Source organism: Serinus canaria, chromosome Z, assembly GCF_022539315.1.
Source record: "Serinus canaria isolate serCan28SL12 chromosome Z, serCan2020, whole genome shotgun sequence".
Lineage (NCBI taxonomy): Eukaryota > Metazoa > Chordata > Aves > Passeriformes > Fringillidae > Serinus > Serinus canaria.
In genome coordinates, this window is record NC_066343.1 from 48,366,292 (window position 1) to 48,378,603 (window position 12,312).

General features: G+C 37.6%; 1 protein-coding gene across 17 annotated transcripts in view; it reads right to left on the bottom strand.

The window, feature by feature from the left end:
* Positions 1 to 4,769: 4,769 nt before the first annotated feature.
* Positions 4,770 to 12,312, bottom strand: part of JAK2 (Janus kinase 2) — an 86,456-nt gene continuing 78,913 nt past the window's right edge. For all 17 annotated transcript variants that reach the window (XM_030236923.2, XM_030236921.2, XM_050987283.1 and 14 more), the window contains 2 exons: positions 11,157 to 11,270; positions 4,770 to 8,942 (listed from right to left, as the gene is read on the bottom strand). In XM_030236923.2, the coding sequence (XP_030092783.2) occupies positions 8,835 to 8,942; positions 11,157 to 11,270 (222 nt within the window). In that variant the 3' untranslated portion in view covers positions 4,770 to 8,834. The remainder of the gene's footprint in view (positions 8,943 to 11,156; positions 11,271 to 12,312) is intronic.

A 12,312-nucleotide genomic window follows, 5' to 3' on the forward strand; every position in this document is an offset into this window, starting at 1 on the left:
CAGGATTCAATAAATTTAAAGGAACTTAATGACGAGGTTCAGTGATTTTCATTAAAAGGTTCACCTCATAAATTATTGCATGGAGGAAATGAAAGAGAATTGATTTAGAATTTAGAATGCTTCACAGTGAGACAAGAGATGCCAAGAGTAGGGAAGACCTTGTCATTGAGTTATGAGGTTCAGAGAGGACCCCCATACTTTCTACACTTTTTGTGGACCCAAGGTGGGGCTAGGTCCAATCTTAGTTTCAATGGTTTATGGACAATGGTTTATGTCTAAAGGAATGATCTATACAATGCTTATAATAGTATGGAGTAGCTACAAGGATTAGTAGTATTTCACAGATTTTAATTCACCACAGTATTAGTCACTTACCAAGGATCTGTTGTGGATTAATGATCTGCCTTGAGCATGGCAGGATCTGTCAGTGTCAGGTAAGGAATGTGAAATCCCAAGAAGTGTCCCTACTCATGGGGAGAGTCACTTGTTGCACAGTCCAGCTGCAGTTCAGGCAGAGCTCCAGCTGGGTCCATCCTGATGGTGGTATCTATTGAGTGAAGTAGTTGGCTGCTAGTGAACAATAGAGGGTAGATAGATGTCTTAATTTTAGCTATGGTGTCCTGCTCCCTGTGTTGGATTACGTGCATTCTTGGGTTTTGGAACACTATTTGAAATCTGAAATATTTTCCAGATTACCTTTATGCCCTTTTATTAGAGCCAGGGCTTGTTAAGCTAGGTGTTTGCCTCCCCCAGGCTTAGAGTCCAAAATTGTTAATAGTTATCTGTGGGAATTCAGAGAGGAAGAGAGAGCTTTCCAGTGGTAGGAAAAAAAATATAAACTGTGCAAGATTGGACAGAAAACTACAGATCAGAATTTTGTCTAACTCTAATTCAAAGAGCAAGAGGAAACGTAGTAAACAATCAAGTGAACAATATGAGTACTTACTTATAAGATGATGAAGAGCCATCAACATGGATTAAAAAAAAAAAAAAAAATCTTGTGATTAGATGTTATATTTCTTGCTATCAAAACTTACAGTCTTCATAATTAAACCAGGGTAAGACAGAACAAACTTAACTACTAAAAAAGATTTGTTCTGTCAGATCCTCTTTGAATCATGTTTCTGCTATTTAACAAAGGTGTGCTTTCAAGGCGGAGAGACAGCCCATCGGAATTCACAGCATCTTCCCTTTGGTATAGTATTATTTGACATTTCTGTTAATTCCTTGCATGGAGTGAGACAGTGAAATTGCAGAAACTGAAAAACAGATGCAGAGGAATTTACAAATGGTATTGAGAAGGAAGGGACTGGAATTACATTGGAAGACTTCGGTTTGGACTCCAAAAATTGAAGAAATTACTTCCTATGTTTAGGAACAATCATAATCTTTTGCTATCAAAACACCTTTTAAACAGCAATGTCTTTGGCTGATATTGCTGGCACACAAATGAATAGAATGAAAGGACCCTTATGGTAGGTCCTTTATTTATGAAGACTGAAGTAACGCTTAAGTTCAACCTTGAATGTTACTTGGGATCTTTTCAGAGGTACTTTCAGAGGTAAGAACCTGCATAAGCTTATTTGTAAGTGCCACACTTCCCATGAGAAAGCTGCCGTATGCCAACTAGATGTTAAGGTTCATTTACCTTTTTCATTTATAGATCAGTATTTTTGAGAATAAGCCAGTCCTAAAAGTGACCTGATAGTTAGAAAAGTCCATTGATCTGACCAGCTATAGCTCAGGAAACACATCCAGCATCCACACTGAATAGCTGCTTTTTAAAACTGCTCTTGATATAATTCTTTAGCTTTTTGTTGTTTCATTGTTCTTGTTAGTTAAAATCAATAATAGAGTTTTTATTGCTAAGTGAAGTTCTTGTTGGGGAGAAATTACTGCAATTTTAAATGTATTGCAATACCCTTAAACTAGATACTCAGATAAATTTAACTATTTTAAATAATTAATTTGTTAATATTCAATTTCTTAATGAAGTCTTCTAAAAGTTATGTAAAAGTTGTTCTATATAATATAAAGACCAAAGTTAAAATGAGTTGTCTAGGTTTGGTGAAAGAATAGACAAGCTTATAGAGTCAAAGTGAAATCACCAATGCAAAAACATTTGTAGGATACTTATTCACTTTTTAAGAAGTCAGTAATATGATTCAGCTGATTACAGAGGAGATGAAACAAAATGATAGTTTTCTTTCCCCATGCACCATTCAATCAGATATCACCCAGATAAAATTGATTGTATATATTTAAAATATTTGTACTGAAATTAAACAGGAATTTTTTGCCCTCCTTGTTTAGATAGTCTGATTTATGGCAATTATGATACAACTCTGCAATAGCATGGTTTTTTCTCCTGACATGCTTAATCTAGCTTTTGGTTCTCCTCACCCTTTTACAGGGTGGCAGGTACCTTTATTGAAGTCATCTGACACAACTGCAATCTTATTATTGTCCCTTATTACAATGAAACAAATTGAGATGTGTGTAATCAGTCTTATCTCCACAGGTACAGTAGTTCAAGACCAAAGACTGGCTGAAAATTTTAAGTATTCTGTACTGTCATTTGTTATGCAAGAAGAACATGTTTGACATCTTCATCTCTGTTCAATCATTCAATTTGAAGATCCTAAAATACAGACAATAGAAAGCAATTGGATAAAATGGTGTTTGGGAGACATCCAGTGTGTTGGACCATGGCTACTAATTATTGGACACTGCTCATTACTAGACAGCACCCTCAGGGAGAAGGAGGAAAGTAGACCAGAAGGCAGTGTGGCCACTCCAACTGCAGCTGAATCAGGGGAGTAACCCCTGCTGGTAGCAGCCACCCCTGTGCAGAAGAAGAAATCTAAAACCAAATCAGTTTGCTTTGTGAGGGATGGAGAGGATGCGGGACCCTCACTACAAGAGGAAGAGGCAGGGCCAGAGATAATTATCCAATCCCCACCCCTGGGTGAGCTGCAAGACATAGGAAAAGATTTCAACCACCAGAGAGGAGAGGTTCTGTTGGTCTGTTTGTTCCAAAGCTGGGATATTGTGGCACATGGTATGAAACCAGATGGTAGCAAAGCCCAGCGACTGGGATCCCTGTCACAGAATTTGGGTAATGACAAGGGGACTGGGAAGAGGACAGAAACTCTCAGCCTCTGGAGGTTATTTCTCTCAAATGGGAGGGAAAGATGTTCTTTCAGGGAAGACCTAGTACAAAAAAGGGTGTTCACCACCGTGAACAAAAAGCCATTTCACAAAGATAGTGCCCAAAAGCAGTAAGGTGCAGAAAGCTCCCACAGCTTTGTGGGAGTTTTCCCACCAGTCTGAAAGCACCTAAGAGCTGGAACAAAACAAACTTGGAAGATAAATCATCCATGTTGCACTGCTCATTTCTTTTTCTTATTTTTTCTGGACTGCTGAGCTCAACTGTGTTTGGCACTGTTCCCCAGACTTGGCTCGGTCCCATGTGGGACTCCGCACCAGTGGGGCTTGGCTTGGCTCAGCTGGAGCTCTGGGCTCTGCGCAGCTGCTTCTGCTCTGCCAGAGCCAGGCTGCTCACTCCACTGGGCCCAAAAGAACAGAGAAAGGACGGGGGTGACAGAGCAGGGCTGAGTCTGGCACCTTCTCGGCTAGGGAACTTCCCCTTCTTGCTGATCCTTGGCTTTTCCTGCTGAAACCATATCCCCATTGAGATGGGTGTGGTTTGCACCATGTCACACCCACACAGCACTGAAAACTCCATCCCTGTTCCCTGCAACCAGGACGCTGTGAAATGTGTGCTGCAGCCCAGCAGATCAAGCAGGTAAACCCTTGTGGTATGGTGGATGATGGTCAAAAGAAAAATATAGGGGGATGTCTGCAGATCCATCACATCACACTCACCCAAACCTGCCAAGGCAAGCACTACATGCTTACAAACAGCAGCACAACCACTGGATGGCTGGAGAGATGCCCTGTGCCTCCTGCCACCACCTGGAACTCCATCTTGGCCCTTGAGAAGCAAGACCTGTTGGGACAAGGCAGCCCTGAGAGAAGTCAGGTGGACAATGGGACTAATTTCAAGAACAGCCTCGTAGACATCTGGACCAGAGAGCACGGTATTGAGTGGGTGCCCTGCCCAAACAAAACCTCCATATACTGTGGAAGGGAGTAAAGTCCCTGTGGTCCATATGGGGAATGTGTTAGGGAAAATTGTCTGGACTAGTCCTGCCTCAAGCAAAGGCAAACTCATCTGTGGGACTGGTTTTGCTCAAGGACACAGGTGTACTTGGTGGGTAACAACAAGGGACCAGCTGTGTATTTGATAAAACATTCAACTCTGTTCAAGGTAAATGGTGGTAATTTTCATTAAAAGTGGTGGTAATTTTCCCATTAAGTTAAGCAAAGTCAAATGGGAAGATGAAAAAGTAATGAATATCAAGACATTAAAATTTCTGACAAATTTAAGAAATGTAAGGTGGTGTAAGGCACTTCTGTCTTACAGACTTGCATCTCTTTAAATACCGAGAACGAAAGGAAGTGTTTCTTCATCCCAAATTAATTTGCTTAGTGAAAATCTTCATTAAAAAAGAGATTAAAAGCCCTCAGTCTTATTGTTTAGGTAACACCTTTATTTTGGTACATCTAAGTTTCTTTCAGGAGATAAGTGCTTAATGTTGTATGTGCTGTGTTCTACCTCATCAAATGGAACAGCTGCCTTCAGCAGTGATTTAAATACCAGTAACAAATTTTAGTGTACAAAAGAAATTGTTGGCAGGCATGTGTCACCCATTGTATTCAGTTTTTTTATTTTCACTATCCAAATGCAAAAAGAAACACACAGTTAAGTTTCAGGTATGGATACACAGTTTTCTAAAAATATCCCTTTCAAGTTCTCTTCACTAAACCATGTGTTCAAATGTATACATTTCAATCATAAGTGGCAGGTATCTTTTCCTCCCTGCTCCCTACCACCAAGGGACTTTTTCTACTTTAATATAAAGTACTGTAAACCTCTTATTCAAAAAGAAAAATTCAGAACAAAACTTCTTAGTCAAACATCTCTTCAGAATTGTTATCTGGCATGGCACAATATTTAGTAGTTTATTTTGATATAGTAATTATTGAAATTTTTTCAGCCAGGTTTGGTGTCTGTGAATATTTCAGACTTAAGGCAGACAATACACAGTTTAGAAATATATTAGCACATATTTGTCATGGTATGGCATTTTCAGTAGAAAAATCTATCCCTATCTGTTTTTCATAATTCATTGTGCATTTCACATTTCAGAAAGCCTTTCCCACGCTGAACATCATCCTTCTTCCTTTAGTCTTGTTCTGCTACACCTCTACTTTTGTTCTCAGATCTCAGACTCTAGGTGTAATCCTACATTCCTGAAAAGCTTGCTTTCTTTACACAAGAATTACATTTCTTTATACTTAATACAGTAACATCTTTTCCCATACATTTTAGGGCAGCTGGTCAACATCTCAACCAAATGCAATTAAAAATTTAATTTTGGGGATAAAATATAATTCTTACATATACTTTCACAGTTGTATTCATCAGCACATTTAACAACAATTATCTCAACTATGGAAGCTTTTAACCAGTACTAGGACTTGACAAGAATGTGTTTCTTTTCCTGAAAATTCATTTCTCCTCTGGCTTACTACATGACTGTTGCAAGTTTGTGGAATACTGTGTGGAATATATTTAAAAACTAACTTTGAAACTTAAACATATTTATACGGATAGACAACAAATCAATACTACACAACACCATACTTGATTGCAGAGATTCTATTAGATACATTGTGCACTTATTAAAAATTCTTCCACTTCCAACGTAAGTGCAAAGCAGTAGTTAATATTTTAATTCTACACTGTAGTAGCAGTCATGTATACATAAACCAGCACTTTTTCTATCAACAAAATCAAACAGCATGTTGGGTAGCATAATGATTACACTAAAGTATTACAAATGCAGTGCCAACTGAAGACATTCTTTAAAACAAAGTACTTAGTCTACTAATACAAATGCCATGTAAAAAGATGACATTATCAACGCTACTGTGGATCTGAGAGCTTTCAAAATACAAAATACAGTGTTTTTTGGTGGTGTTGTTGTTTTGTTGGGTTTTTTTAAAGGTTACACAATTGGCAGTAGCAAATTCAGCAAAATCACTACATTTACATCCTCAACAGCTTTTTGAGAAAGCCACCAGGTCTGCTCTGGCACATAAATATTGACACTGCAAATGACTATACATCTCCCAAGTCCTAAGCACTACTTGGTCCTATTTTCCCAGCTAAGAACATTAATCCCAAATGCTCAAGCCCTCTGCACAGGCCTCTGGTTGTTAAAAAAGACTGTCTCTGGTCAACAGCACACAGTTACACTGCAGTGTAAAGAGATGGCTTTCTCTCAAAATTATATAGTATTAAAGTAAAAAAAACAAAACAAAACCAAACCCAAAACAAAACAAAAACACTCCACAAGACACTTAAAAATCATCCTTGAACTCACCACTACATTTATGCAATCGACTATGCAATTAGTCAAACTGTAGTAGAACAAGAAAAAGACCTTTAATTCACTTGAAAAATTAGCAGACTGGAAGATTTCTTCATTGCATTACACAAACTTCCCTGAGATTTTTACATAAATTATGTTTAGTCTACTATGTATTTGAAACCAGTGAGCTGCTGAGTGTCATACACTGCAAATGTTACATAATTCCTGCATATGTTATTCAGCTAAAATGCTGTCTTGATACTTTAAAGCTTTATCTCCTTTGTTACAAAAATACACATACACATAACTGAGACTACAAATGCAAAGACATTTTTTGCACAAAATTTCAAATCCTCAAAGCCATGTATAGAAATTGAGAAAACATGTTAAGTTGAACATAGCACTTCAAAGTTCTTTGCAGCTTAAAAACTGACTCTGAAATTGTTTGAAAATCATCTATGCAAATGCTTGGTGGCAAGAACACTAGGAGAAATAGTTTTAAATGCAATGGGTAGAGAGAAGGTTCACACTGCTCTCCGTAAACACCCTCTCATACTATAAATAGTAATTTTGTAGGAGTGATTGTGGGATAGAAACATCACAGTGGTACAAAATACTGCTATACTGGCACTATATTACACTAAGTAAGGATTTTTTTTTGGTTTGGTTTTTTTAGTTTTTTTTTTAAAGCTAAGGTTCTTCAATTTCTGATAAGATGGATATAGTTAAGCACAGATATTAAGGAGGCTCCACAGTGAAAGTAACCTCTGTTTCACTAACTCACTGCCACAAGTTTTAAAAATGAACACTTCATTTTAAATATAAATCTGGATGTCAGGTCAGTTTGCCAAGCTGTATATCCCCTTAACTGAACTTCTCTCAGCGGAAGTCCAAAAAGAACAAGCATTATACTTTGCAAACAATAATGCTTAAGTAAAAACAAACAAACAAACAAGATTATTTGAACTAAAAATAAACAAACCCTGCAATTATACTGCTTTGAGATACGAGATTATCCCCAAGTTTTATGCCTCAAGGCAAAACCGAAGCATTCTCTTGTCCAAAAATTTTTTTTACTTATTTCAAAAGCTGAATTATACAGCATTCAGGTAGCTCTGATCTCCTTCCAGTTCTCCATAACTGGAATCCTGTCCTTGCCCTCCGCTGAGTGTGGAGCAATTGCACTTGTAACTCCTCCTTCCAAACAGTCTCATGTTGGGTATTACCACAGAAATAAATAGGCTTGGGTCACTTCAACACAGAACAGGCTTGATGTGGTTGTGACTGGCCTTATCAGATACTGAATTGTAAGTATTCTTTTTCTGTGCTGGAAGGAAGATATTAAGATGATCATCTTAACAGCAAAGTGAGGAATTGTGAAAGTGAGGACATTTTCTAGATTTTTAATTTTCAATTCATTCACTTATGACTGCATGAAAACTACAAGGATGGAAAGAAAAAAAGAGCAGCATTTAAAAGCAGTATACTTAGCTTTTCCTTATTTACACTGAAGACACTGCCTTGTGTAAAATGAATTCACTTCTACAGTTAGCACTGTATCTTCTTCTCTATAAAGGCAATATAATACTCATCAAGGGAGGAGTAAGAATAAAAGGATAACATCTTTGTTTTTCTCATTTTTAAATTAAAATTTTGCATTGATTAGTTAAGTTTTCTGTCTCTCCCAATAAAGCACAATTTGCTCCCTTTCCTTCAAAATACTTACAGTACCTCACACAGCTACATTTCTTTGGATATACTGCTGGCTGATAACTGATTCAGACAGGCACAGCAAACCACTTCTGTTTTGTTACACAGAGAAGCCAGTTCTGCATCAACAATGAAAAAATCATGAAACTGTATTAACAGACAACAGTCTTTGTGCAACACACAAACCAGGGTGCCAAGTCACTATATCCTCAGTGTAAAAGTATTTCTAGAAGTCTTTTCTGGGCATCTCCACTTCAACACAGAAATACACTGTTTTTTTATCTCTTAGTTTCATCACATTTTAAGTCACCTCTTTTTTGTACTGCCAAGTAAGGCAGTACAAAATGGTGTTGCTGAATGACCACCCATTTTTTAATTTAGAAAAATAATTTCTTTCCCTATTGAGAATATCAACATGTTCTCACAGTAACAAATATATCCTGATAAAAAAGACCTAGCAGGATTCCTCAGTATGCAGATTGAGATAGGGTATTTGCCACACAGATTTTACTTCCAGCAAGGATAAGATGTGTGCACATGTACATATGTCAAATATACACAGCTGACCAAGTACAATTTGTTCTGCATTCCAACTCATCCTCTGAAGGAGGGACAGTTTTCTCATCCACCCATGTTTTCCCTTATATGATCCACTCGCTGAGCAAGATCCCGAAAGGTGGGGCGCTGGGCAACATTATTGTTCCAGCATTCTTTCATGATAGCATAAATCTGGAGAAGAAAAAAAAAATGGTAGTAGGTAAACAGATACCATACATATTTGCTTGAAACTAGACTAAAGAATATCCAGCTTAACTTCATGCTTCCAAACAACAGCTGCAGAAGAGCGTGCCTAAACTCTTGCGATACCTCTCAGTTTATCTGCTTGACCACAGTGACAGCAAGAACCTAGGATAGGTGGCTCTGCAAAAGCTCTTACTATGAAAGACAATTTTTTAAAAGTTAGCATGAAAATTCCCTAGCTGTTTTTTGAAACTTTTACAAGATCTGTGTTATTTTGCTAAGTTTGCTATTTTTCTTGCTTTTTTTTTAAAAAGCTCAAAAATGCTTTAACATAACAAACATCAGTATGACCAGAAATCAGATTTACAGTAAGACAGTAATTCTAAATAAGACTTCCCCTGCAAAGTTAACATATACTTCTTCACATTCGTATATTAAATTCTTAATTATTCTTCATATTTAGTCAGAAATAAGCAAAAAGAAACAGTTACTGTGCCAACTGAACTAACTCTGAAAGATACTTCCACTACAATAGTTACATGGCAACAGTTTGCTTTTTGCCCAGAGATGTACCCGATACCTGGTCTCATACAACTTGCCGAGCTCTTCACCTGTACTCTTCTCATTCATTCAATCCAGATTGTTATTACCAATTTCTCATGCTTTCAGCAGTTTTTCACATATTACTTAAGAACAATCTGTACAGCTAACAGGAAAAAAATTAGAAATTCTTTCTTATCTTTCAGCACATTTGAAACACCTGCATTGACCAAGCTGCTTTAGAACCAAGTCTCAAGCAGCTTGTAAGCTGCAAGATAAGCTGCTGTAAGCTACAGGTATCTGGAAGATTTATTATCTGTGATGACTGGCCTTCCAGAATCAAAAGGGGATGAATACAGCTTCTGACACAGAGACATTTCCATTTTGCTTTGATATCTGGAGAAATGTCAGACACTGAAACCTTTGGGTTAGTTAAGATACAGTTTCAGTAAAACAGATTATTTATTATCTTATACATATGACATTCAGGTTATCTACAAAAAGCCAAACCTTCGCAATTCAACAGTTGCTGTACTGGTACATAAAACGCAAGAAAGGTTCTTCAAAGACTTCTCTTTCTCTTCTCTATAGAGTTTTTCTTCTTGCCTCATTTGTACCATTCTTTCTCTCTTCTATTAGATCACTTGACCCTGATGTTTTCTCTTTCACCGGTTTTAAATGTACTATTTCTTGACCTATTGCCAAGTGTGCTTGACTTTAACTGGATGCAGCAATTAATCTGAGCTGGCAGTTACATATGTAAAAAACAACAACCGATAATTGTTTTCCTTCCATTTTTCCACTACTGATTCACCTACACAGCCCAACCAGGTCAGTTTGACTGAACCAGGCTTTGAGCACCCTGCTCTGAAGAACAGAATACTAAAAGACATAGGAGTGGTATGAAAGTACTTTTTAAAGCATCTGGTATATAAGTAGAACCAAAAGAATACTGAATTACTTTATGTACTCTGAGGACAGCTTTTCAGATGTACTTTATCTACAAAGAGCATGAATACTAATCTGAAGACCCTGAACATAGAAAATCTGATTCATATACTTAACTGTGCTTACAGTCTGCAAGTTGAAAATGCTTGACAGTGAGTAAGATACATTATAAACATGAGCCTTCCACACTTGAGAAGGGAACAGTAACAGAAAGGCAATAATCAAGATAAGAAGCTCTTTACATCCCGGAATTAAATGTGAAAAACCTTAGGTGGATATTAAGATTTTTTTGCTGAATATTACAGATTTCAAAAAAATCCAAAGTTCACAGCTTTGAATGAGAATCTCGACATGGGACTTACACAGAACAAGTTCTATATACTAATCTTGTTGCCTTAATACATGTATCTTTCTGAAAAAGAGGTGTGAGTGCCCAAGTACAGCACTAGGTTATAGCAGTCCCACTTCATATATTCAGCAAGACTACAGTCTGGGTTCCTGAGGCAGTACAAGCTAAAGTACTGAGAAAGAATCAGAAAAGAAAAAAAAAAGATTATACTCATCATGAAACTGATAAAATAACAGCACAGCCATTCCACTTGAATAAATACTTTAGTGGTCCAAGCAGAACAAAATATAAGGTTTGCATTTAGAGGTATTCACCCTAACTGAGCACCCTTCACACTACAGTAATATTTTAACCCAGTAAATCACCTCATCAGGGCATCCATCTGGTCTCGGCAGTCGTCCATTATTCTTCAAAAGCTCTATCAAATGAAATACAATCATCTGCCCTTGTTTGTCATTGCCAATCATGCGCATGAATTCCTGAAACAAAAGGCCAATTGTAATACTTAATCTTTAGAGGAAACAAAGACTCTGCAACATTCTTACCAAGGCAAAATTATTTATAAGAAAAACAAGAATTAATTGAATAGTACACAACAATGATGAAATTATAAATTACATGTCCAGATAATATAACAGTAATTACAGATTTTTTTTTTGTGTGTGTGTAAATTTGAATAATGATATGGAATAGAATAAAATGGAATGATAGATACACAATTTAAAGCACTAAGTGAAAAATCTTTTAAAATGTTGATCATCTGATGATTTGGCTACCCTGGATAAAGAGAAGGCTGAGGTTTTAAATTACTTCTATGCCTGAGTCCTCAAAGGCAAGTGCTCCAGGCACACTGCCCAAGTTGAGAAAAGCAGATGGAGGGACTGAGAGAAGGAAGATCCTAAGACCACTGTAGGAGAAGGTCATGCTCACAACCATCCTGAATGTGCAGAAGTCTGTGGGACCTGATGAAATTTATTCAAGGGTTCTGAGGGAGTTGGCAGATGATGTTGTTAATGTGAAGCTTGTGATGACTGGAAAAAGGGAGAGATAACCCTGATTTTTGAAAAGGGAAAAGTGAAAGACACAATGAACGACAAGCTAGTTAGTCTCACCTGTGCCAGGCAAGATCATGGAGCCAATTCTCCTGCACATCATGCTAAGGTATATGGAAAACAAAGAAGTGACTGGAAACAGACAACCCGGCTTCACTAAGGGCACAAATATTTTCCTGAGAAATCTAGTAACATTCTATAATGGAACTACCTGGACGTATGCAAAGTTTGACACTGTCCCACATGACATCCTTGTCTCTAAATGGGAGAGACATGTGTTTGAGGGATGGGTGACTCAGTGGATAAAGAACTGGCTGGAAGGCTGTGCTCAGAGCTGTGGTCAGTGGCTCAGTGTCCATGGGGAGAGCAGTGATGGGTGGTGTCCCTGGGGGACCAGCCCCAGAGCCCAACACCTCTGCAGTGCCGTGGGCAGTGGCACTGAGTGCACCCTCAGCACGTTCACTGACTG